Source organism: Labeo rohita, chromosome 4, assembly GCF_022985175.1.
Source record: "Labeo rohita strain BAU-BD-2019 chromosome 4, IGBB_LRoh.1.0, whole genome shotgun sequence".
Lineage (NCBI taxonomy): Eukaryota > Metazoa > Chordata > Actinopteri > Cypriniformes > Cyprinidae > Labeo > Labeo rohita.
In genome coordinates this window covers 20,287,725-20,315,301 of record NC_066872.1, presented here as the reverse complement: position 1 = coordinate 20,315,301, position 27,577 = coordinate 20,287,725, and the positions used below count along the sequence as shown (strand labels likewise).

Genomic DNA, 27,577 nt, shown 5'->3' with positions numbered 1-27,577 from the left:
TAACATCTTTTTCAGTAACGTAGTGAATGTAGGACAGGAGTGTACATTCCTGCTCCTGGAGGGCCACTGACCTACAGAATTTAGATATAACCCCAATTCAAGCCAATCCATGTATTTGGAGCACTTCAGAAACTTCTAGCAGATTTATTGGAGTTAATTTGGAGCTAAACTCTGTAGGACACCGTCTCACCCAGAGCAAGTTTTGACACTCTGGTATAGGATCTAGCATGCATGCTTTACATATCTACATGTTTTGATGTTGATTGCTTTGTGCCATTAAACTGGGGTTAACATTTTGTTTGTTTGTTTGTTTGTTTCCATCTTAGACCTAATGGCGCTGAAAGAGGAGAGGGAAGTACGGAATGAAATTGAAGAGAAGGAAAAATCTTTGTCTTCCTTACAGTCTGAAAAAACTTCCACACAAAAAAGAGCTCAAAGGACAGGAACTAGATGTAATTTTACTTGCTTAGAGTGTGGAAAGAGTTTCAGTCAAAAAGGAAACCTTGACAGGCACATGAAAATTCACAATAGAGAGAAGCCTAATGGATCCCCTCAGTGTGGAAAGATTTTAACTCAAAATGGAAACCTTGACACCCAAAAGCAAATTCAGACTAAGGTAGGCCTTTTTACCTGCCAACAGTGTGGAAAGAGTTTCACACATAAAAGAAGCCTTAGCAGGCACGGGAGCGTTCACACTGGAGAGAAGCCTTTCACATGCAATCAGTGTGGAAAGCATTTCAGTCACCCTGGAAATCTTAAAGTCCACATGAATATTCACACTGGAGAGAAGTCTTTCACCTGCAAACAGTGTGGAAAGAGTTTCAATCAACATGTAAATCTTGAAGCTCACATGAGAATTCACACTGGAGAGAAGCCTTACATATGCTATCATTGTGGAAAGGGTTTCAGTCATGGTGGAAACCTTAAAGTCCACATGAATATTCACACTGGGGAGAAACGTTTCCCCTGCAAACAGTGTGGAAAAAGTTTCAGTCAACATGTAAATCTTGAAGCTCACTTGAGAGTTCACACTGGAGAGAAGCCTTTCATATGCTATCAGTGTGGAAAGAGTTTCGGTCATCCTGGAAACCTTAGAGTCCACATGAATATTCACACTGGAGAGAAGTCTTTCACCTGCAAACAGTGTGGAAAAAGTTTCAACAAAAAAGGAAACCTTAGTTACCATATTACAGTTCACACTGGTCAGAAGCCCTTCATCTGCCATCTATGTAAAAAAATCTTCAAGCGAAAACGAAACCTTAAAGTTCACATGAAAGTTCACACTGGAGAAAAGCCTCACACATGCCCTCAGTGTGGAAACAGTTTCAGTCAAAAACGATACCTTGAAGCCCACTTGAAAAGAATTCACACTGAAGAGAAGTTTCAGCCAAAAAGCTAACTTTAGGTACCACATGAAGTTTTACTTGAGGGACCTGTTAAAATGTCATCAGTGTGGAATGAGTTTTACAGACAAGAAAAACCTAGGAACCTAGAAAACAGAAAAACCTAAGAAAATGGTATCGAACTGAATTCATCCAACACTGAACTGATTCTAACTACATTGCTGTTTTTTTGTAGAACTGTTTACAGCTAAACTGACATGATTTCAAACTGCTGAACATCACAGTTATTGATCTGAACTGACTTGAGCTGAATAAAGACACTCTTGGCTTTGAAAGCTGCTTTACAGCAGAATCTGAATTGCCTCAGTTGACGCTGCAATTTTCCTGTTTATCACTGCAAAGTGCTTTGACACAATCTGTATTATATAAAGCATTACAGAAATAAAGCTGACTTTACTGACTTGACATAAGAGTAGGGGTTGCTAGAGTAGGAGTTCTCAACTCTGGCCTGCAAGATCCATATTCCTGCAGAGTTTAGCTCCAACTTTGACCAAAGTCACCTGCCTGTGACTTTCTGGTGATCCTAAAAACCTTGATTAACTTGTTCAGGTGTGTTTGATTAGGGTTGGAGCTGAAATCCGATCTTATTAAACACAGCAGGTCCAGCTAATCAAGTCCTTCAGTGTTACTTAAAACCTACAGGTATGTGTGTTCAGCCAGTTTTGCATCCCTGATGTAGTATGCAAACTTTTATTTGGAAGTGTAAAACTTTACACTTTACACAGCAATTTTCTAAAAAATAAAAAAAAATACTTCAGGAGTTTCTGTCTGAGTACACAGTAAAAAAACTCCAATTGTTGCTTGCTTTTTTCTGAAAATTTTGAAACTTTATTCATTATTAAAAAAAGACAAAGGGAAAACTGGGAGTGTAAATTAGCTAAAACTTCTAGTTCACCTGTTTATAATGACATATGGCACTTGCTGACTGCTAGAATAGGTCTGAAAAAAAACTAAGAAAACTGCAGGCGTGTCAGGTGCCCCGAAAATGTTCTAGGTCTTTAAGGATTAAATATAGCCTGAAAACATCAAGAAGGGGCACCAGTGATGTTATAAACAAATATCACATTTTACACCCTGATGGCTTTTTTCTGACACTTCCACATCAGAGTGGAGGTCTGACTGGGCCTCTGCCTTTGAACTTCCTCCTGCCCTCTTCATAGCTGTGTGTACATAAATACATCATTAAGATGCTTTTAGCTTCAAACTGAGTCCAGTGAAAATCTTGTGACATCTTGTCTGTGAAAAAGTTAATTTTGCTGAAGTTGAGGGCACAGCTAAACTGATTAAGATGCACAAAAAATTAGCTGCAATAAATCACTGACACGTGCAGCAGTGGCACTGCATCAAATCTGTTTTGTGGTAATCTCATATTTTTCAACATGGTCAAAAACTTAATGGCTTGTGGAACTTTCCCGGTCTCACCCCCTTCTCTCTCTCCCACTTCGTTTCCTGTCCAACTACATTGTCCTATCTAAATAAAGGCATAAATACTACAAAATTAAATCTTAAAAAAAGAAAAAGAAAAAACACGTACACCACATCTCTTCTGCACGGCTTGGGCTGAAACATGCCCAAATGGCAGTTGAAACTCCCAGCACTGTGCTTGTTTCACCATGAAGAGCCTCTGTTGCACATTAGCATACCAAGCTAGCTTGTCTGGCCAGGATCCCCTCATGTCAGCTAGCCCTTCTCCAGTGGAGCTGCCCACCATGGCAGCGCTATCGTGGGGTGAACAGCTGGATACATACGCCCTTCTGCCCAGTGTCCTCAGCATGGACAAGGAGGAGGAGGAGGATGCACTTGAATTTAAGGAAGAGAGGCAATCAGATTTTCTTCTCTCTGAAGAGGAGGAAGATTTCAAGGATTCCCCTTTCATTCCCCCTGTGCAACTGGCACAACCCCTCACTACGGCAGGATCCACAGAAGAGGCAGATGGGGCACCATCCTCTCTGCTTCTTAGTGTTGACCTGCAAATGCGCTGTGGAGAAACTTAATATTCCATGGCCAACCGTAGTAGCGGAGGCTGCAAAGTCCTTCCAATCTTTCCAGAGCTTCTGGAAGAGGTTTCTATCACCTGGAAGTGACAGACTACTAATAAAATGCCCGTGCTGGGAGGATATGCTCTTGACATGGAGAAGGAGGGCCTTTTTTGCGTGCTCCCATAGAGCCATTAGTCACCACACATCTGCATCCGAAGTGCATGGTGACTATAAACTCGACATTGTCATCAAAAGTGAACCGCTTCCAGTCGAGCATGAAGGAGCACACTTAAAAAGCAGTCACTCTCTCACTTCGAGCTCTGAATGCTGTCTCTCTGCTATCCCCATACTAAGCGGAGCTGCAAGACAAGGCAGGCATGGTGGGAGGAAATCTGTCTCATCACAGATTTCTCGCTTTGTCTTCAGAGATGTACTGTCAAGCTGCGGGCAAGGCCATGGCCACAATGGTGATTTGCACAGGTCACAGCTCGTCCACCCCCCAGTTTTCGCATTCTTAGATCCAGAGTGCACCAGAGCAAAAGCCTGCCTGGCCCAGGAAAAATTAGCTGCCTGCAACAGCTCAGACGGACCAACCAGCTCCATCCAAACCAGGTTGTGAGGAGGAAAAAGAAGACAGTTTGAGGGGATCTTCCTGAGGGAAGGGGGCTCACAGCTAGTGCTAGTTGCTAGCCCGCAACCCTCAGTTGTTCAGCTTTCAGTGAAAAGTGAGGTCAGATTGTAACACTAACAGGTTATCACTATATAACCCCAAATAGTGTTAGATGTCTCAACACAATATTGATGAGGTCAGTAAAGTCAGACTATTTATTGACAAGTCAATAAACAGTCCAGGCTATTCGATATTGAGTCCAAAAAAAAAAAAAAAAAACACATTAAATAAAAACAATTAAAGTGTCCAAAAGTCCTCCTGGTTCCTTTTGTATCCTTGTGTGTGGTGTAAAATGAAAATGTAGAATGTTAAGGACTTCATTTTCCTTTACTACCTGGGTAGTGTAAGTGTAAGAATAGCAGCTTAGCTGTAGTTGATAAGAATCCTTTCAAAGAATCAGGTCCGGGTTGAACCTCGCAGTAGGCCCTAATCTTCAGCAATCATGGGGTCGGCTCGCCATTGTTGACAAGTACACAATTAACATCTCCTCGTGAACAAATTGAAAATTAATCCCAACACATAAATCATAAGCTTGTACATGTTATCTTAGCTAATTTATAATACACATGAATTAAATCTGTCAGTTCACTGACCTCTGTTTGTAAAATGTGGCATTGAAATACTTGTTTATACTAAATAAACAAGCTTTTAACTACTTCTCCCATTCCCATGTTTTAATTAAAACCACAGTGTGAAACTTAAGGGGATTATAGGATGTTTACAGATGTTCTGTGGGAAAACCTGAGACAAGCTGGGGTAGGGGATGCAGAGCAGCAAAGAGAATGAGAGATGGTGCAGTGGTGCACACCAGCCCACTGGTCCAAGCACTTTACATGCTCACAGTTCAATGAAGTTTTCACTGTTTTCCCAACAAATGTTGCAAAACATAATGCCCCCAAAAATGTTGCAAAGCGAGAGAACACACAGCTCCTAGAACTGCTGAAACTGTGACTAAAATTAAACACCAAAAAGAGTGTGTTAGTCCCCAGACAGTCAATAACCTGTATCCAGGGTTGTTACTGGTTCAGTGACATTCAAAGCACGATTGTCACAGGAGAGCGTAATAAAATTTACACTATGCCTGGCTGAATATCCAAGGGAACAGTGTTTCTTTTCGCATATGTCTCAGACTATTAAGTCTGATGGTTTCAATTCTAATAGTCATTCCTTCAGGCAGATTATTTACGAGAGTGTTCCAATGCTGGGTAGCCTCTCTGAGACTGGATTCATTATGGCACTCCCGGAGGAGAGTGAGAGTGATGTCAGCAGCATTCTTGACACTGCGTCATTGGCGGTGTCCGTCCTTTCTGGTGCAAAGGGTACCCATGGGCGTTGTCCAGGCCAGGAAGGTCATAACGACAGATGTGTCATCCGGCTGGGGGGACATTCACAAGGGCAAGGCAGTGAATGGGAGATGGGGTCTAATCCACTGTCACGTAAACTATGTGGATCTAATCCACTGTCACATAAACTACCTGGAAATGTTAGCCGTTTTTCTAACGTTGAAGGATTTTTCCCCTTTTCTAAAAGGGCATCATGTCCTTGTGAGAAAGGACAACACTACAGGTGCGTGCTTTACCTATTTACACAGAAAGAACTAAGGGGTTCAGAGAGAGTGATCAGCTGTTTGTGTCTTGGGCGAAGCTGCGTACAGGGAAGCCAATTTCTAAACAGCTCTTATCCCACTGGATAGTGGAAGCAATATCTCTTGCATATTCCAGTAAGGGTCTTGTGCCTCCATCTGGTTTACGTGCTCACTCAACGAGAGGAATGTCAATGTCATGGGCTCTCCTTAAGAGGGTCACAATACAAGATATCTGTGAAATTTTTGGAGTTTGGATAAAAGCATCTGTCAAAAGAAATTTAAATGATTTTAGTAAAACCTTTTTTTGAAAGCGTCTCGGGCACAAACTCTCTATAAAGATTCTTTTTTATTTTCTTACTGTTTTCTAAAGCTGTTTATTTCTTCAAGGTACTACTACAATATAAATGCATCAGTCATCATTTACCTGCCTTCATGTTGTTCAATCGCTCTTTTTTATTATTCTGTTTTCTGTTCATACAATATCAGTCAATGGAGCCTGGCTTTCAGGAGTTCATGACATTATTTGATGATGCTTCTGAAGCCTCTGAAAGTCCACTGATTGATATTCACCTCTTGTATAAAGGGGGAAAATCACATGGATCAAACAACATAAAGCAAATACTGACTGAATTTAAATAGTTTGGTAAACTAACCCTTTAATCACTATTACTCTTGTGTAGTTAATGCACTTTGTACAAGCAAGACTTTAGACTTTTTTGTCTAAATCAGGGGTCACCAAACTTGTTCCTGGAGGGCCGGTGTCCGGCAGAGTTTACTTCCAACTTTCCTCAACACACCTGCCTGGAAGTTTCAAGTATAACTAGTAAGACCTTGATGACCTGGTTCAGGTGTGTTTGGTTAGGGTTGGAGCTAAACTCTGCAGGGACACTGGCCCTCCAGGACCAGGTCTGGTGACCCCTGGTCTAAATGGTTCCATAAAGAACATTTAACATCTGAAGAACCTTTGTGTTTCACAAAAGATTCTTTGTGGCAAAATATGGTTCTTCAGATTATAAAAAGGTGAAAAAAAAGAGTTGGTTCTTTAGGGAAATTTTGACTGGCTGGTTCTTTGTGGAACCTACAATGGTTCTTTTATGGCATCGCTGTGAAGAACCTTTTAAAGCACCTTTATGTTTAAGAGTGTAGGTCATGGAAGGACATTGTTCTGCAGAGTTTTTCCTACCCTAATTAAACACACCTGAACAATGTAATCAAACCAATCAGTGACAGCCACTTTGAACATTACAGACAGGTGTTTTGGAACTAAACGCTACAGAGCAGTAACCCTCCATGATATCCCTTTATGTGCTCTGTATACATTTAGAAGTCAGATACACAATAATAAAACTATAGTTTTGAAGTGTGTGTGGTACATTAGACCACACATATGTATAAATATTCCACACTTTATATTTTAATTAATTTATGAATGTTATCATCTGAATGTATCACCAAATGTCTATAAGTCCACAATGTACTGTGAATGTCTAGAATTTGTTTTATATGCATTGTATCGGGCAAAAGTCTTAGGCCACCATTTGATGTAATACATAATATTGTAATACATCAAGAAAATACATGAAAGTTGTATGCCATGTTAAAAATCAGTAAAAAAAACAAAACTGCTTCTATAGGCTGAAGTGGAATGTATTTGACCTCTTTTATACTTGAGCAACAGAAGGAACTTCTGAAGAGTTTCTTTGAAAAATTATAAGGTGTCCAGATGATCACACTAAATGTAGATTTTGCCTAATGAAGCCATTTTATGTATCTCTATTATTTTCTGTTGTTATCTGAAAAAAAAAGACTAGAAAATAAATATGGATGGTCGTTAAAACATTGCTAAAACAACAAAGCAAGTGGTGGCCTATAATTTTTGCATGTTTGCTTCATGTAAACCAAAATGTGTAAATGATCAGAACATGCTTTCATTTTACAATTTATTAAACTAATTTCTTCTGCGAGAACCTCAAGGAGGCGAAGGAATCTTTCCTCCCTTTCCTTTGTCTCCCTGTCTCTCCTTTCCTCTCTCTCACTTGTTTCCTGTCACCATCGGTCCTCTCTTTCTCTGGCTTCTCTTTCTTGTCTCTCCTCTCTCTCCTGTCTCTCTCATTCCCATCTGTCTTCCTTCTCCTCCATTTCTCTTCATCTTCTTTCCTCCCTCTCAGCTGCTTCCCGTTCCTCCATCTCTCTCATCAGATTACTGAGGTCCCTTGGTCTTTTTTTAGGTCTCACAGGCTCTGGCATCACTGAGGATAAAGAGGCCACAGCAACATCTGGCCCAGATGAGGCATCGAGGGCAGGTGGAGTGATGGAGGGTCTGCTCCCAATTGCCTCATCCATGGCACTATACCATTTCCACGATGCTGCTGTGGGCTTTCCTCAGTGCTGTGGGCTCTCCTCAGTGCTCACTCCAGTTTGTGGACGTTTCAGATCCTACAAAATTGCACAAACATAATACGAAAACAGTCAGTTTAACAGCACAGTGTGATGTATTAGATCTGTATTAGAACAAACAAAATGATCTTACTTTATATTTTTGTTTCAGGTTTTCCAATTGTTTTTTTTTTTTTACAAACGCAGCCGTAATTTTGCCTTGCAGGCCCAGCAAAAGCTTTGCAGCAAATGCACAAAATCAAAAATCAGAAAAGTGCTGTAATAATTCTGTTTGAAATTACAATAATTAAAATAAACTACAGCTTAAAATTTAAAAAGATGTTTTATTCATTTCTGTTGTATACTCACTTAAAGCCTTCAATGACAGCATTTCACTTTCCGGCAAAGAGGGCTCAGAGTATTTTCCAAGTCCGAAAGGTTTGAGTCCGAGTCAAGTCCGAGTAAAATGCATCCGAGTCTGTGACAAGTCCGAGTCACCTAAAAATTGTACTTGAGACCAGATTCGATTCCGAGTATGAGTCTGAGCATCCCAACTCTAGAAAGCATCAAACCTTACACCAGTGTTTCCACACCCTGTTCCTGGAGGCACACCAATAGTGCACATTTTGGATGTCTCCCTTATCTGACCAATATATTTCTGGTCCTGGAGTCTCTACTAACAGCCTAATGAGTTGATTCAGGTGTGTTTGATTAGGAAAAGTTGGAAAATGTGTAGTGTTGGTTTGCCTCCAGAACAGTGTTGGGGAACACTGCCTTACACTGTAAGTTGATAAGCTAATGTATATGTTTGCAATATTTGTATTGTTTGCAAATTATAAACCACCTCATGTGGATTTTTATCATTTTGAATCTGCGTTGCATTTGTCGGCCGAATACATTGAGGCCGACAAATAACCGTAATCAAGTAGTCTGATTTATATTGTGAGGTGTAAAATATTATAATTTATTTCTTACTTTGAAACATAATGATAAATTTTCTCGAATGAGACTGCCTCAATGACTTGTGCATAAAACACACATTTAAGTAGAAGCATTTCTTCATCTCAAACAATTTATTAAAAAAAGCTAACAACAGTGGTGTGTATACCACAACAAAAAATGTCAATATCTCAGTAAGTTGTCATGCGTCCTTGAGCATCAATTACAGCTTGACATGCTGTTCAGATGCTGTTAACATGTTGACTTATTGTCTGCTGAGGCATGGCATTCCACTCTTCTTGAAGGGTTGTTCTCAGGTCATTGAGGTTCTGTGGTACAGGGTTATGACCCTCTACACAGCGACTCATCTGATCCCATAGGTTTTCCATGATTAAAGTCCGGAAAAAGAGCAGGCCACTCCAAGTGGCTCCACTCCAAGTGCAGGCCTCCATAAGCTGGGGCTCTGAAATCAGTTAATGAAGTTAATGAAATCAGGCCTGTGTTGCTCATGCAGAGGCACAATGACTGGATTAATGATGTTATTCAGGTAGTATTTGCTTGTTATAGTACTATTCACAAGGTGTAGGGCAGTTCTGTATTGACTAGACAAACCTACCCAGATTGTTACAGCACCACCTCCAAAGGCTCATCTGGTGACAACAGTGGCTGATGCATAGCATTAACATTGACATGGCCAACTGCATTGGCGGCCATCATTCTGCTTAATGTGAATTGACTTTCATCAGAGAACAGCACTGGTTCCTCATCCAGCCCAAATGCTCCCTGGCCCATGCAAATCTCCCTTGCCATTACAGTCTGGGCAGGTTTGTGTAGTCAATACTGCCTTACACCTTGTGAATGGTACTGTGACACAAGTATTTCTGATTTTTGATGAATTCATATTCAATTCAAATAAATAAATTAATGTTTTGTTTCTTGTTATTAAACAAGTTATATTTCCCTGACACACTGTTTTCTGATGTCCTGGCTGCAACCGGGTCCAAACCCCCAGAGAAAATACCACAAACTGGCTCCTTCCATGCCAGTTGTTTGATGGAAATCAGGAACATGGAGGCTGTGACATCAGCAGCTTAGTATCATTGCAGTTGGACCTCTACCTGTCTGTAACGGTGTGAGAGAGACGAGAGGCGAGCGGATCCATATGCAAGCTTTTATTCGTAGGATGAGACAGAGACATAGTAAAAACAGGCAGGGTCAGAACAACAGCAAACAGGTATATATGGGGCGAGACACAAGCATAATCGGAGAAGCAGGCGTGGGTCGATCCGGGGTGAACGTAGTCCGAAGGGGGGGAAAGGCAAAGGGGTCATTCCAAACAAACGAGCGAGTAGTCCAAAGGCAGGCGGCGAGACAGACAAGACGAAATGGCCAGGCAAGAAAGCTTAACACAGGGAACTTGGGAACATGAAACAACAATGTAAACACCACAATACTCCGTCAGTCACAGGGGGAAAGTCTGGGGCTTATATAGCACGCCTGAATTGGCCACAGGTGTTGGGGGAGTCAGCGCGATGAGTGATGGGAGACGTAGTCCGGGGTGTAGTGTAACACTCTGTGTGATGTGACAGGGCGAGAGCGACATCTGGTGGTGAGCGGACCGAAGGTCAAGGTGTAACTAGATTCATGACACTGTCAGAGCCAGTTATCCCTTTTTTTTTTGGCAGAACAATAAAAGCTGCTTTTCGGCTCTCACACGAGCAGCACAAACCTACCTCTGTTTCCTGTGCACAAGTGTTGATAGTGAGTGACTTTTTAGCACAGCAGGAAGTATTATAAATGAGAAGCGGAACAAGCTGTTGGATAAAAGAGAGATGACTAAGTTTCCCAGAAAAAAAGCAACCACTCCAGAATTTATTATTGATTCAGGATGCAAAAGCCATCATGATAGTGCAGCTGTGGTCCTGTTAGTGTTACCTACATTTTCTTTATGACATCCCAAAAGATGTGAACTTGCAGTGGCTTGTTGGCCCTGTTACGGCTAGCTCGTGAGCCGCAACACAAAATAGGCACAACACCACATTTTGGGGAAAACTCCATTTATTTGCCAAAATGAGAAAAAAGTTACATAACAAACTAGACGTCTAGGGGTATAAAATAAAATTATACACGCGCGAGTATTTAATGAGAAAACTAAGAAGAGGGGGGAAAAAAAATAAACCACAAGCAAAACGCAACACCTGAGAGAGACCAACCAAAAGACATACCAGGCTTTTATACATCGTGACTCTCCCAGAGGCTTAATCAGTGATTAATGTCACCTGTTGCCCAGCCAGCGATTGCACTTACAGCAAAGCCAGCAGGGGGCAATAAACAGGCGTAACAGGCCCTACCCTGAGAAGTGAGTTAAAGTTATAGACAGATACATATATGGAGATACAAGTTGTTCGTTATTTTTTTTTTTTAAATTTAATTATTTTTGCTGTGTACTTTATTACCTGTGGTCCTTAAAGTATATTAGGAAACACTGAAACATTTTTTGGCTATAGGCTTTTTTGTTGCAGTTTTTTTTATTTTAAAGTAGTCTAAAGATAAAGGCTCTGTTTGTTCTGTCTTTTATTTTATTTATATCATGTCTAATGTAATCGCTCAATCAATGTTTCAAATGCGGAAAGATGCCAATAAAACAGATTATGAACAGTATGTCACTTAATGTGATGACATTTACCTCGACAAAGTTATCTGCTTTTCACAGATCATTATTTAGCTATAAAAGAGGATTTTTTAATTTAATGTAATTATGAAGAAATAAACGAAAAGTTTGTTTAAGTTTATGGGACATTTAACCATAAATGTAACCAACATTATTTTATTATTATTAACAAAAGTGGTTAACATTTAACCCATTCTTTTTCATCAGTATTATTTGTGATTTGAATTTTGTGAACGGGACTTCCTCTTTTAAACCAGGCTTCAGATGCTTTCACTTTTGCTTTTAAATTCATGACCATTACTTTTTACAAGAAAAGATCATTTTTTACAAGAAAAGAGGACGTATGGTCACCCTAACTAACAGAAATCAGGTAGTATGCATAGACCACGAAATGTTGGCAAAATAACACATTAGCGGCCCAGAGGGAATAATATGGAATTTCTTTCCAGAAAACTTCTTGCACAAAATAATTTCAAGCACTTTCAAGGACCTGTATGTTCATTTTCAAAAACTTTCCATGGTTTTGAATTTTTTTTTTTTTCGGATTCACAAACTTTGAAAAAAAGGACCCCTGGGAACTCTGTGAGTGTATATTAGCACCTTTTGTTGTATTCTCGCTGTGTCTGATGGACCATTTGTACCCTGAAGTGGTGATGCATGATGTCAGACTAAACAAGCTTATAATGCGAGATGGGCGCCGGCTTGTTTGTTTGCACTGCAGTTTAGAGAGTCCTGGCAGTCAGATTTACAGCACGTGAATTTATTAGTTTCTCCTGAAATACAGTACATGCAAGTAAGGGACTGATAAACTGGGAGAGGAGTTATCTTTATAGTTACTTTGGAACACATCTGCAAATTATATTTAAATGGATTGTTATGTACTGCTTCCATAGACATCTGTATGTATTTTACAAGCTCTAAATATATTGTTTTACTAGTATGTGTGTATTTGAATGTCTGAAACCTAAAATAAGCATTATAAGGTTAAAAACACTGCAGAGTTGTGATTATATTATATTATATTATATTATTTTGAGATAGAAGAAATATTGACACAGAAATGTGGACATTTGTAACAGAAAAATGCATAAAAAATCTGCGAGTTTGGATGGCACCCAGTGGCTGTTTGTGATATAACGCTATAAATAAAATCTCACAGGAACTTTTTTTTTTATATGAACTTCAAATGTGAAACATAACTTATTTAGACAAGCCTTAATTTTATAGCAAATTTAGAGTAAAACCTGTTATGTAAAATATTTATTTGATATAAAATATTAGTACAGTACATTTTCTTGAAAGTAAATTTAAACATATAACTTTTTGATACTTTCATGTTTTAAAACGATTCCACTTTTGAATAATCTCCTGAATGTCTTCTTTAAAATGACCTCCAACCTTACAGTTGTATTCAAATGTGTCCGTGAATTAGAACAAAATTTGGACAGTGCACTTTCACGTCTAAGTTTAAAAATGGGGGTGACAGTTAAAGGGTTAAGTAAAACAAGAACACACCCATCACAACTTGACATGCCATGACCTGCAATAATCACTCCCTCTGCAGGAAAAAACACCATCAGCAGAACAAGAAAAGCACAGTGCAAAATGGTAAGTTTTTTGAGATCCCCTTCATATCATCTAAAGTTTTCTCATGTGTGTCATCTTTAGGACATGATGTTGTGAAAAAATTTAATCAAATAATTGTGATAAATGCTGCTTTCAGTTTCCATTTGTGAAAACGTTCCTATAAAAATATGGTCTGTGTATGTTTGCAAAAAATGATTGTCAGAAACACTTGATGTGCATCATATGTTGTTCACCACCAGAACCAGAGAGCAGCATCTCCAGAGCCCAGCTGTGTGTCTATGAAGAGTGAGGAATCCATAGAGCATCCTCCTAATCTGTGTGATGGAGTTGTGACCTTTAACCCAAGGTGAAACTAAATCCTCCATTTTTCTGCAATATTTCTGTCATGTATTATATGTTTTTTTTTTGTTTCAAGTTCAGTTTTATTACATGTGTTTAGGCCCAGTGTTCTTGATTGCTATACTGACTGTTTTCTTATTTTATAACCCATTTATCCTGTGTATTTGTATTGGTGAGGTTGCTTGTGTGTTCCTGTCAATATTGTTTGTTTTAGATTCCTGTTCATGCACCTGAGTGCCTTATTGTTTTTTTTTTTCTTTTTCAGATAGACTGTTACCTCAGCTCTACTTTTTACAACCTCTGTGACAGTTAATTCTCATTAATTAATAAGTAATGAAATATAGATCATTTTTAGAGAGAGATAGCGTTATTTTATAGATATACGACATTGTAATTTAAACCAGGGGTGCCCAACACTTTTCCTGGAGATCTACCTTCCTGCAGAGTTTAGTTCCAACCCTGATCAAACACACCTGTCTGTAATTGTCAAGTGCTCATTCAGATCCTAATTAGTTGGTTTAGTTGTTCAGGGCTCGTGCTGAACTCTGCAGGAAGGTAGATCTCCAGGAACAGGGTTGAGCACCCCTGCAGCCCAGTATTGGAGGTTTTGCATAAAAATAGTCTGGGCCTGTATTAAAGCTGATTTTAAGGATAATAAATCTAAAAAATAGGAAAGTAAAACTAAAAAACTTAGTTTTACTAAAAGACGTTTCCACTCATTGACATTCATTCTTTTTGTTGTTGCTTTTGTTTCTGCTGTGTTGACAGAGATGATCAGACTGGAGACCCGTTGCAAGATTTTCATCAACCAGTTAATGATAAACTACAGAGAGTCAAAGACCAACACAAAACCAGCATGAAGAACAAGTATGAGAGCTTTGTTGAGGGAAGCAAACTACAAGAGACTCAAACTCTCCTGAACAGGATCTACACACAGCTCTATATCATAGAGGGAGAGCGTGAAGGAGTGAATGAAGAACATGAGGTTTTACAGATGGAGAAAACACACAGAACACAACACGCACAAGACACCTCAATCAACTGCAATGACATCTTCAAACCCTCACCTGAACCAGGATGTGAGGAGAAAGTCCAAATCAAGACTGTCCTTACTAAAGGCATCGCTGGAATCGGGAAAACCGTCTCTGTGCAGAAGTTCATTCTGGACTGGGCAGAGGGAAAAGCCAATCATGATGTAGATTTCATGTTTTTGCTTCCATTTCGAGAGCTAAACTTGATTGGAGATCATCAGTACACTCTTCACAGGCTTCTGCTGGACTTCCATCCAGAACTTCAAGATCTGGACTCAAAGATATATAAGGAGTGTAAAGTTGTGTTTATCTTTGATGGTCTGGATGAAAGCAGAATCACACTGATGTCCTCAGATGCTCAGAAAGTTTGTGATGTAACTGAGACTTCATCAGTGAGTGTGTTGATGTCAAACCTCATGAAAGGAGAGCTGCTTCCCTCTGCTCTCATATGGATCACCTCCAGACCAGCAGCAGCCAATCAGATCCCCTCTAAATACATTGACCGTCTGACAGAAATCCAAGGATTTGATGAACCACAAAAGGATGAATATTTCAAGAAGAGAATCTGTGATGAGTGTCAAGCCAACAGAGTCATCTCACATATTAAAAAAACAAGAAGCCTCCACATCATGTGCCACATACCTGTCTTCAGCTGGATCTCATCCACTGTGCTTCAGAACATTCTGAAACAAGATCTGAGTGCAGAAATCCCTCAAACTCTGACTGAAATGTACATCCATTTCCTGCTTACTCAGATCAACATGAAGAATCCAAAGTATGAAGAGACACTCCTGCACTCTAACAGAGAAGTGATTGTGAAACTGGCTGAACTGGCTTACAAACAGTTGATGAAGGGCAATGTGATGTTCTATGAGGAGGACTTGATTGAGAGCAGCATAGATGTCACTTATGCCTCAGTATATTCTGGGATTTGCACTGAGATCTTTAAGGAGGAATCTGTTATTAATCAGAGGAAAGTCTACAGCTTCATTCATCTAAGCTTTCAGGAGTTTCTAGCTGCTTTCTATGTGTTTTACTCCTTTGTAGTCAAGAACAAGGAATTACTAAAATTGTTTGTTGAAAAATGTAAATATGATAACGACTCTGAATATGACTGTGGTTATAATAAGCACACGCTTGATGAGTTCTCTCTGTATGGATTGCTAACATCAGCAGTTGATCAAACTCTTCAAAATGAAAATGGGCACCTGGATCTTTTTCTGAGGTTCCTGCTGGGTATTTCAATGGAGTCCAATCAAAAACTCCTACAGGATCTACTGACACACACAGAAAGCAGCTCAGAGTCCATCAGAGAAGCCACACAGTACATTAAAGATGAAATCAAGACAAATGACAGTCTCTCAGCTGACACATCCATAAATCTGTTTCTCTGTCTGTTAGAAGTTAAAGATCAGACTCTGTTCCAAGATATTCAGAACTTTGTGAAGTCAAACAAACACTCAGAGAATAAACTTTCTCCAGCTCACTGCTCAGCAATAGCCTACATGCTTCAGATGTCAGATGAGGTGGTGGATGAGATTGATCTTATGAAATACAACACGTCAGATGAGGGAAGAACGAGACTGATACCAGCTGTGATAAACTGCAGAAAAGCTCTGTGAGTATTCAATTATGTTATCACAGGAATTTTTTTTTAATTAGTTTGATTTCAGTTAGCCAACTCATAACTTTTTATTAATATAGCACAATTTTGAAGACAAATTATCTGTTCATTATACAAAGAGTCTATTTACTTAGTTGGAGAGGCTATTTACACAGTAACTGCCCACCATTGTCTGGTTAAGCTAGACAAAAATACAAAAGAATCCCTTCTGTTGATAGAAGGAGTGACGTGGCATGTAAGGAAGGTGGATATAGTTTTAGAGATGACTGACCTTTATCTGAGTTAAAATCCACAGATTTCCGATCCCATTCTTCTTTCATTCTTCCCATCACATATCAGCTCATGGATATTTATTTTAAGTAAATATGAAGAAAATATATAAATGGAAATAAAATATCTAATGGGCATTTAATAGGTCTATAATTAAAATTGGATGTGATACCTTTGGGTTAGATGGGTTGAAAAATTGACCATTCTGACCTGCAGCATTTCATTTACAGAGAACAGTGCTCACATCTACGCTATGTCAGCGTCAGCGTCTATGTCACAAAGCATTAGACATAGAATGGCCAAAATAAGAAGAATACACTCCCCAACAAGCAGATCTGTTGCCAAGACTTAAGTACTGCTGCTGCTCCAAAGAGCCATGTGAACCGCATGTATTACTATGGCTATGTGTCCCTGGGCCATCATGTCGACCAGCTTAACACTAGTGCCCTTTGATTTTGTATGCCTGTGCTACCAGACTTGTTTAAGTGATAAAAATGCATAAAAACATCTGCATAAAAACAAACCTGGAGTGTTCTAGCTCTCAGCAGTTCCAGCATCATTCCTGTCCTCTGGAAATTCAGCCTTGAATATCTTCCTTTACTTTGGTCTCGTTCCTTCATACACAGTATTTTGAGTAGTACGAAGTACATTGCTGGCCATCTTTAAATTCACCATGAATTGGTTCTGTGAAATAACACTTAAGGCTCATGGGGATAATGGGCTTGCAACTGTAATAAACCAGAAAATGACAACATTACATTGATAGTTGGTGTTGCAGTCAGCTACGAATGGACAGAACATTGTTATAAACAGAATACAGAAAACTTTGAATCCTCTGTTATAGACTTGCTGGATGTGGTCTCTCTGATCAGCACTATAAAAGTTTGTCTTCAGCTCTCCAACCATCAAACTCCTGTCTGAGAGAGATTGACCTCAGTAACAATGACTTGCGGGATTCCGGAGTTAAACTGCTATCTGATGCACTGAAGAGTTCACACTGTCAACTAAACACACTGAGGTTTGACTTTCACATTCACTCATTAAAAAAATGTGTAATAATTGTATTAGTGCTTAACTGAAAGGAAAGCAATTTAAAAATCTGATTTGCAGAAATTGTCTGCATTCATGAGTCAAATTACTGTAATACAGTGATTAGATTAGATTGCTGATATTTTCTGTAGTTTCTTACTGTTTCTGTGATTATTGACCCAAAGTAAATAATAAAGATGTTATTTTGTTATATAATGCAGCTACTGTAGAAAAAGATCACTGTAATATATTAGCACTGTGAGAAGGTGAATAGAGATTGTCTCCAGCTGTGTTTCATCACTAATTTTTAGACATGTCATGATCTTTTATAGACTTGCTGGATGTGGTCTCTCTGATCGACACTGTGAAGGTTTGTCTTCAGCTCTACAATCATCCCATCTGAGAGAGCTGGATCTGAGTAACAATGATCTGCAGGATTCGGGAGTGAAGCTGCTTTCTGCTGGTCTGAAGAGTTCACACTGTCAACTGAACATTTTGAGGTTTGACATTTACTCACTCACTCACTATGTTGAAATGTGTGTATGAATAAGAGTTTCATAACTATGGCTAGCAGATACTTTCCCTTGCACAGCAAATTAAATTTTTTAGTTTGAAATTATTTTTTTTATACATGTACAACATTTGTCATGATATCTGAAGGACAGAGCAACAGGCAGAGCGAGAGTGGCCACTGGGTCCAACCCAGGATGGCAAAGGGCAAGAGGGATGAGAAGGCAGCACAGCTGGAGGCTAGATGTTAGCAATGGTCCCCCGACAGGAACACAGGATATAGCCACTCCACACACATGCTCTCACAGGCACTGTACAGGTCTGGCTGCGTTGCAGATGAGGGAGCAAACCAGGAGCTCAGCCTGCAGGACAATACAGGGCTAGACAGGACTAAAGACGGACAAGAGACAGTATTTAGAGAACAACTTGGCGAGGAATAAACAGTATAACAACTGGGAAGACAAGCTAGCAAACATAGACTATAGCACAGCAAAGTAGATCAATGAACTGGCAAAACAAGAGGGAAAGGGAGAATAATATAAAGGAGCAGAGGACATGAGGAACAGGTGAGAACACTCAGACAAACGAGAGAGGAACACAAGGACCAAGTAACAACACTCAGACAAACTAGAGCTAAACAAGGGGGTGTGGCAACGGGTAACAAGAAGGCAGGACAAGGGGAGCACATGACAGACAACAACAAAGACAGAGACATGTGCTCAGACACAACAAAAACATAGAAACATGAAACAAAGACAAAAAGACTGTCAGGGGAGTTCCCTGACACATTTCTAATTGAAAATGAACAAAGGCTTAACATATATATATATATATATATATATTTGTCATGATATCACTTCATGTGTTTTTTTCTGATCTGATATCTAACTGATCATGAAAAAAACAGGTGTAAATGTACTTGTAAATGAAATGCTTTTAAGACAGAATTAAATCTGGGCCCAAATTTATCAAGCTTCTCAAAGTACCATTTTAGTCTTAAGTGCTGAGGATTCATTAAATTTACTCCTAATTCAAACTTAAGTATAAAAGCAAGTCATCAAATTTCTTAAAGCTTAAAATCACTCTTACTCTCCCAGTTATTTACGACAGCTCGAAAGGTCTCCCAAGTCGTTAGGAGTTGCTAGTAGCGGCTTGTGATGGCACTGAGGAGACAAGAAGAGGAGGAATGTTTTCAAAATGTTTGATGACAAGCAGTTAATTCAAAACAAGCAAAAACCATTTACATTACCAAAGAACATCATAACCGACTTTAGTCTAACTCGAGTATTATGCTCTTTAAAAACACTCCCATTATAATCAGTAAGGCTCTCTGCACTGTATGATGAATACATTTCTCACCCCTTATTCACACTGCACACATCTGCAGCAAAGTTTCTGAAGCGACTCTCTGCATTGTATCAGTAATGATAGGCGCCTATATTTTTGATGGATAATAATAATAAACAGAGCAATTCCAATAGGGTCCTTGCACTGCAGTGCTCTAATAATGATAATCATATTGCTGTCATCAAAGGAATCAACAATAGGCAATATCTCTGACTATAATTGATACACAGTTCTATCGTCTATTGGCACACCAATAAATTAAAGGTTGTGAAGACACTTTGTTTTCTTGCCATAATGTATACTCTTGAAAATTCTTTATTGTCAAATGTGTGTTGAATGTAAACTCCTATGAGGAATTTATCAATTCAGTGTGAATTTATCTGAGAGGAATAGGGAAATCTATTCAGTAATTGGTCCATGTGTATTTTGTTAATCCAAAATCCCATTTGTGGCACAGCAAAGTGTTGTAAATCATCTCTAAGACTGAACATTTAAGCTTGGTTTTGTGGACTCTTATTCTGAAGTATTCTTGTTCCCCATTGTTCCTGTTTCCCCTTGTTCCTTTGTCCATCTTGTTAGTTTCCCTGGTGATTGATTAGCTACACCTTTTAACACCTGTCTTTGCCATGGTTCTTTGTCTAGTGTTGTTCCTGTATGGCTGCTTTGCGTGCCCATGGTCTGCCTTGTCTTTTGCCCTGAGCCCAACCCTGGACTTAGTTTGTGTCCTGTTTAAATAAATGTTTGCTGCATCTGGATCCTCCAATCCTCCTTTACCTGGACCACACATAACAGAACACCATACCTAATATGGATCCAGCAGTGAGAATCATGTGTCTCCATCAAGGGATCTTTGTTTGGAGGATTATGTCCAGAACTTTGTTGAATTAGCTAATCTGGCTACAATGGAGGAAATTCCCCTCGTGATTTTTTTAGAGGGGGGCTAGCTGAGGCTCTAAGCTCGCTCATGCCACTGCATGACCCTAGCTGGACTTTGGAAATTTATATAAATCTAGCTTTGCAGGTGAGTGGCTCTGCTTTTATTGTCGGAGCTGCAGAGGAGCAGCACGGTACTCCTGCAACGACCAACACAGAGACTGTCTGCAAAATGGCTGCCAGATCAAAGACTTTCCACAAGATGGCTGCCATCTCTGAGCTTGTGCATGACTTGTCTGATCTTCCTGAGTTAAGTCAAGCCACGGCTGAACTTCCTGAGTCAAGTCAAGCCACGGCCGAACTTCCAGAGCAAAGTCAAGTCACAGCTGATCTTCCAGAGCCTTGTCACACCTCAGCTGATGTCCCAGAGCCTTGTCATGTCATGTTTGCTGCACCCAGAACTCTGAGGTCAGTCTTGCAGTATCCCAGGCTGGCATCCAGCTTGGATGATTTACTGCTGGTGTCTACATGCTCAGCCGATCTGCCTCTCCCATCTGCACCACCCTGGTGGGCTTCAGCTTCACCCTGGTGGTCTTCTGCTCCATCTGCTCCACCGTGGAGGTTTTCTGTTCTGTCTGCTCAACCCTGGTGGGCTTCTGCTCTAACCTGGTGGTCTTCTGCCCCGTCTGCTCCGCCCTGGTGGACTTCTGCTCCGTCTACTCTATCCTGGTGGGCTTCCGCTTTGTCTGCGTCACCCTGATGGGTTTCTGCCCCACAGTGGGGATCTTCGGATCAGTCACCACTGCTGTGGTGGTCCTCTGCTCCACCTGTACTGCCTGTACTTTGTGTATTTTTGGAGTGTCTGGAAGCCACTTCTGTCTATTTTAACACCTGAGTTTGCTATGGTTCTTTGTCTGGTGTTGTTGTATGGCTGCTTTGTGTGCCCATGTCCTGCCTTGTCTTTTGCCCTGAGCCCATGCCTGGATTTACTTACTTGTGTCTTGTTTAAATGTTTACTGCATCTGGATCCTTCGCTCCTCCTTTACCTCGACCACACATAACAGTGAGAGCGTTTTATAGGCTATATGGCATGTTCTAGTCAGATACGACAGCACTAAGGGTAATGTAAGTCATGTTGAAAACAAAAATATTTTCTGATAAAATTATCTGTATGAAATCAACGATAGGTACAGTCTTTCCTGTCTAAGCTGTAATCTGTAATGTGATCACGCCAACGAGCAGTGCGCCCTATTCTTAATATAATCATCCATGTGATCATCTCGTTTCTGGAAGAAGACTCGCTATGAGGAATGAGCCAGAATTTACCTCAGAAGAATGTGATGCAATGCATGGCTTGAGCCAGCGGATAGGATCATTCTGATGCATAAGTCATTTTTTTTATACTTGCATTTATTTTTATTGTGACATAACATGTGCACATCTAATTAGACTTCCCAAAAACCAAAGAAATACGTCTACAATATCTACAACATCTGCAGGCATGGCCAAAAGTTTTGAGAATGACACAAATATTAGTTTTCACAAAGTTTGCTGCTAAACTGCTTTTAGATCTTTGTTTCAGTTGTTTCTGTGATGTACTGAAATATAATTACAAGCACTTCATACGTTTCAAAGGCTTTTATCGACAATTACATGACTTTTATGCAAAGAGTCAGTATTTGCAGTGTTGGCCCTTCTTTTTCAGGACCTCTGCAATTCGACTGGGCATGCTCTCAATCAACTTCTGGGCCAAATCCTGACTGATAGCAACCCATTCTTTCATAATCACTTCTTGGAGTTTGACAGAATTAGTGGGTTTTTGTTTGTCCACCCGCCTCTTGAGGATTGACCACAAGTTCTCAATGGGATTAAGATCTGGGGAGTTTCCAGGCCATGGACCCAAAATTTCAACGTTTTGGTCCCCGAGCCACTTAGTTATCACTTTTGCCTTATGGCACGGTGCTCCATCGTGCTGGAAAATGCATTGTTCTTCACCAAACTGTTGTTGGATTGTTGGAAGAAGTTGCTGTTGGAGGTACCATTCTTTATTCATGGCTGTGTTTTTGGGCAAAATTGTGAGTGAGCCCACTCCCTTGGATGAGAAGCAACCCCACACATGAATGGTCTCAGGATGCTTTACTGTTGCCATGACACAGAACTGATGGTAGCGCTCACCTTTTCTTCTCCGGACAAGCCTTTTTCCAGATGCTCCAAACAATCGGAAAGAGGCTTCATCTGAGAATATGACTTTGCCCCAGTCCTCAGCAGTCCATTCGCCATACTTTTTGCAGAAGATCAATCTGTCCCTGATGTTTTTTTTGGAGAGAAGTGGCTTCTTTGCTGCCCTTCTTGACACCAGGCCATCTTCCAAAAGTCTTCGCCTCACTGTGCGTGCAGATGCGCTCACACCTGCCTGCTGCCATTCCTGAGCAAGCTCTGCACTGGTGGCACTCCGATCCCGCAGCTGAATCCTCTTTAGGAGACGATCCTGGCGCTTGCTGGACTTTCTTGGACGCCCTGAAGCCTTCTTAACAAGAATTGAACCTCTTTCCTTGAAGTTCTTGATGATCCTATAAATTGTTGATTTAGGTGCAATATCCTTGCCTGTGAAGCCATTTTTATGCAACGCAATGATGGCTGCACGCGTTTCTTTGCAGGTCACCATGGTTAACAATGGAAGAACAATGATTTCAAGCATCACCCTCCTTTTAACATGTCAAGTCTGCCATTCTAACCCAATCAGCCTGACATAATGATCTCCAGCCTTGTGCTCGTCAACATTCCATTTAATATTCGAGTTAACAAGACGATTACTGAAATGATCTCAGCAGGTCCTTTAATGACAGCAATGAAATGCAGTGGAAATTTTTTTTTGAGATTAAGTTAATTTTCATGGCAAAGAAGGACTATGCAATTCATCTGATCAGTCTTCATAACATTCTGGAGTATATGCAAATTGCTATTATAAAAACTTAAGCAGCAACTTTTCCAATTTCCAATATTTATGTAATTCTCAAAACTTTTGGCCACGACTGTACAATATGTCTATATGACATTTCCTATCAGATGTCATGTAGATGTCTATTAGATGTCCTTAAGATGTTTATAATTTAGAATGTATGTAAAATGGACATCTTACAGGCATCTGTCAGATGTTTGTACATAGCAGATGCTTTTTCAGGTCATGTGACCTTTAACAGACGTCTTGCAGACGTACGTGTGCTATCTGGGAAGGGATCCACACTCGCTCAAACTTCTCAATCACTTTCAATTTATTTTAATTTTGCAACAGAACAATCAATAGTCAGATGTTTTGGCAGCAAGTCTTCTTAAGTGAATCATATAATGACGTTTCCCACAAGGGTTTTTTTTTTTAAATTAAGTCCAAAAATCACCTGGTAGAAAGCTACCTAACAGGTGTTACTGATCACAAACTTAATTGACCAATCAATCAAGCAATTTTAGGACAAACAACCAAAGATATTTCCAAAACAATCAATTTTACAAAAAAACAGGAAAACATTCATCCCAGATACCTCTGAAGATGTCTGTTAAAGATCATTTGATCTGGAAATCATCTGCTTTTTGGCAGATTATTTGACATCTGATAGGAGCTATCCTATGTTGCAGACCAGCAAACAGTCTAAAAAATAAGTCTTGCAGATGTAAATGTAGACGTCAAATAAAGGTCTATGAGATGCACCTGAGCTCTCAGGGATCTTGCATTATTTTTTCATGAATTTTGATTTGTAAGTGGGCAATTTTAGTGATTGCTAATGTAATATTACAGTTGCATCTAATATCAGTATGCTACTGTTTTTTTATTTTATTTTTAAATTTTTGGTGACCAGATACCTTGAAGACTGTTTTTTTTTTTTTTTTAATACCCAAGAGCTATACCATGTTAGGTCTTGTCTCCATGCCTAGACAAAAAGATACACCCGGATGCCAGCACTCCAGTATCAGAACAGTCTCAGCAGAGTAGTGTAATACCCAAACCCTGTTAACAGGAGGTCTTGTCTGGTACCCAAAAATACCCAAAGCACTATTAACAGTGTTCTATTAGCCAAGAAGTTGACTGAGAAAAAAAACTGTGAAAATGGAGAGCCGAAGCAAGAGACAAAGTAATTATGTAATTATTAAAAAGGAGCAGAGTTTATTGAATAGTCTTAGTTGCGTATGTCTCAATGCTTAGACTTCGTCTGAAGAACATAAATCCAACAAGTATTGTTATACCAAACTGATTCACAACAACATCCCATAAACCTTGAGTTTCTATAAACATTCTCTTGTATCTCTTATTCATGAAGACAAACAGCCCTTGAAACCACACAGTCATAAGACTAAACAACAATGGAAAAAATATATAAAACAACAACAATAATATAATATAAATGGCTAATCAATTAATGAATCAATAAAATGAATATATAAATGACTATAATGATTATTATAAATGATTATATGATTAAATAAAAATAATAAAATGATTAAATGATTAATGGTTATAAATGAATAAATGAATGAAGAATATATAAAAAGAAAGCAAAACACTAGACAAATGTATGGTTGCCCTGAGGCAAAACACACACAGTTTGCATTTGTGGATCATCAGATCCTTCAACCAGTATCAGATGTTCAGATAAACTGGGATGATATTCTACATGAATATGGTAAAATAAGCTCCATGACTACTGATGATGGGGCTTTTCCTAAATGTATGGAAGGAAGTAGCAAATACTTTGAAAATATCAGGTATGGTTTACTTGTTTCAACATTTGAACAGGATCTGTTTTCAGTACCTGCCTCACAGTCACACTGATGAACTGTATGGTCCTTCCCTTGCCTCTCAGGTGTAAATCACTAAATATTCATGGACATTGTCACTCACTTGCATACAGTATTTCTAACATAAAACATGTTTTCCAAAAGTTAAATCAATATATTGTTTTTGTGAATGATTGAACATGGTGATTAGAAAAAGTTGAGAAGTAGAAAAGTTGAGTAGAAAAACTCTAGGGTACCACACCCAGTTCTCAAACATCCTCAAATGACATTTAATGGATATTGTGACAAGAGGTAATTACTTTCTGCTTTATTGTTCTGTCTAGATTGGTCATCTGTAATCTCACTGGTAGGTGCTGTGAAAGTTTGTCTTCAGTTCTACAATCACCAAACTCTCGTCTGAAAGAGCTCGACCTCAGTAACAATGACCTGCAGGATTCTGGAGTAAAGCTGCTATCTTTTGGACTGAAGAGTTTATATTGTCAACTAAACACATTAAGGTTTGTGTTTCATGACTACCAGATATGTTCTGTGTATCAAACACCACTGGTGCCAAACCAGTTTTTTGAGGACCACATCCTGCTTTGGTGCTAATTAAGTGCATCTAATCCAGTTAATCAAGTCCTTTAGTATTATTTGAAAAATACAGGTATATGTTAAATCAGTGTTGGAACTAAACTCTGTGGCATTCCAGGAGCTAAATTTATCACATCTGCTCTAGTCTTTCACTGGAATCATTTGTGCGTTTTTTCAACTGTTTACGTAAGGCACATTTTTTGGATTCCGGGCAGAATTTAGCACACCAAACCTCCTTGCATAACTGTTTGTTCCTCACAATAGTGTCGACCACAACTTCTTAAGAAAGCCTGTATATATATTCTCAATATCATACCATCATACCATATATTCTAAATAATATACCATCTGTTTGTGAGATGTGCTGGTGGCCACTCAAGTCTAAACTGTAACACAAATGCAAATTAATAAATTCACATAATCATTTGTGGATTTGTTGTGCATTTGTGAAGGTTTATATCTTTCCCTCATAATGCTTTCTCTTACTGAGCCATTGCTGGGGAAAGAAAACAGCCCCAAGAAGCCTAAGTAAATGTTCACATAGCATTCATAACTCTTTATAATTCTTGGAAGTAGTAATTGGTGCCGCAATGTGTGTTTTACCTTTCTCCCATCAATTATTTTGCAATAATCATTACATGTAGAGCAGAGGTCTTTAACCCTGCTCCTGGAGACCCACTGTCCTGCAGTGTTTTGCTCCAAGCCTAATCAAACACACCTGAAGCAGCTAATCAAGCTCTTTGTGATTACTTGAAGATAAACATATAGGTGTTCTGAAACGGTTTGGAAATAAACTTTTCAGGACAGTGGGTCCTCAGGAGCAGAGTTGAAAAGCTCTGATGTAGTGTTTTAGATAAATGAAATGCATAGTCAGATTACATCTGAATGAGATTATCATTTGTACTCTCAAAGATTACAGAATACAGATACAAGTATTTCCGTGATTGCCAAACTAAACAAATGCCACGTAGACTATTACTGTGCGTGTTTGTAGGCTGTCTGGCTGTATGGTGACAGAGGAAGGCTGTGGTTGTTTATCTTCAGCTCTGACTTCAAACCCCTCACACCTGAGAGAGCTTGATCTGAGCTACAATCACCCAGGAGATTCAGGAGTCAAGCTGTTATCTGAGATACTCAACTATCCAAACTGCACACTAGAAAAACTCAAGTATGTTGAACAGAAATAATCACACTGCTGTGTGTGTTTACTGATCTTATCAGAATGTGACATTATGTGTGTCTTGTAGTGTGGATCATGGAGGAGAGTTCAGGATTATAGCAGGACTACACAAATGTACGTTTGGAAAAACAAACACACAGCTTTAGTGATTATTGCTGTTTTCTTATGAGTATTGTTTCTTTTTGTATTTAGATGCCTGTGATCTCACATTGGATCCAAACACTGCAAACACTCATCTCATTATTTCTGAGGAGAACAAAAAGGTGATACATGTGAAAGAGGATCAGTTATATTCTAATCATCCAGAGAGATTTGATGAGTGTATTCAGGTTCTGTGTCAAGAGAGTCTGACTGGACGCTGTTACTGGGAGGCTGAATGGAGTGGACCTGACGCTGATATGTCAGTCACATATAAAGCTATCAGCAGGAAAGGAGGGAGTGATGATTGTTGGTTTGGATGCAATAAACATTCTTGGAGTCTGATTTGCTCTGATTTTGGTTTTACTGTTCGTCACAATAAGAAGTTCACTGTCATACGTGTCCCTTTGCGCTCATCTAAAAGAGTAGGAGTGTATGTTGACATGTCTGCCAGCACTCTGTCCTTCTACAGCATCTCTGACACATTCACACACTTACACACATTCAGCTCCACATTCACTGAACCTCTCTATGCTGGTTTTGTAGTTTGTGAGGGTTCCTCAGTTTCTCTGCGGCATCATGTGAAAAGCCTGTGAACAACAAGAGACATACATACACACCTGAATTAAAGTAACCCTTTAGCTTTACATATTTGTCCTGTCAGT

The 27,577-nt window shown here is 39.5% G+C and overlaps 2 protein-coding genes across 4 annotated transcripts in view; both read left to right on the top strand.

Moving 5' to 3' along the window:
- The window catches only part of LOC127164208 (gastrula zinc finger protein XlCGF8.2DB), a 196,520-nt gene extending 191,689 nt beyond the window's left edge, over nt 1-4,831 (top strand). For all 3 annotated transcript variants that reach the window (XM_051108006.1, XM_051108004.1, XM_051108005.1), the window contains one exon: nt 327-4,831. In XM_051108006.1, the coding sequence (XP_050963963.1) occupies nt 327-1,399 (1,073 nt within the window). In that variant the 3' untranslated portion in view covers nt 1,400-4,831. The remainder of the gene's footprint in view (nt 1-326) is intronic.
- A 9,559-nt stretch (nt 4,832-14,390) lies between these two features.
- On the top strand, nt 14,391-27,508 carry LOC127164524 (NACHT, LRR and PYD domains-containing protein 12-like). Its single transcript, XM_051108501.1, has 7 exons — nt 14,391-16,198; nt 17,319-17,492; nt 17,836-18,003; nt 25,345-25,518; nt 26,589-26,762; nt 26,842-26,888; nt 26,967-27,508. The coding sequence occupies exons 1-7, from the start codon at nt 14,406-14,408 to the stop codon at nt 27,506-27,508; spliced, it is 3,072 nt and encodes a 1,023-aa protein (XP_050964458.1). The 5' UTR covers nt 14,391-14,405.
- The last annotated feature ends 69 nt before the right edge of the window (nt 27,509-27,577 follow it).

Coding starts and splice junctions, on each gene's coding strand:
- LOC127164524 (XM_051108501.1), top strand. CDS start 14,406: ATGAAGAACAAGTATGAGAGCTTTGTTGAGGGAAGCAAACTACAAGAG. Junction 26,763..26,841: donor TGCACACTAGAAAAACTCAA/GTATGTTGAACA, acceptor TGTGTCTTGTAG/TGTGGATCATGGAGGAGAGT. Junction 26,889..26,966: donor TATAGCAGGACTACACAAAT/GTACGTTTGGAA, acceptor TTTTGTATTTAG/ATGCCTGTGATCTCACATTG.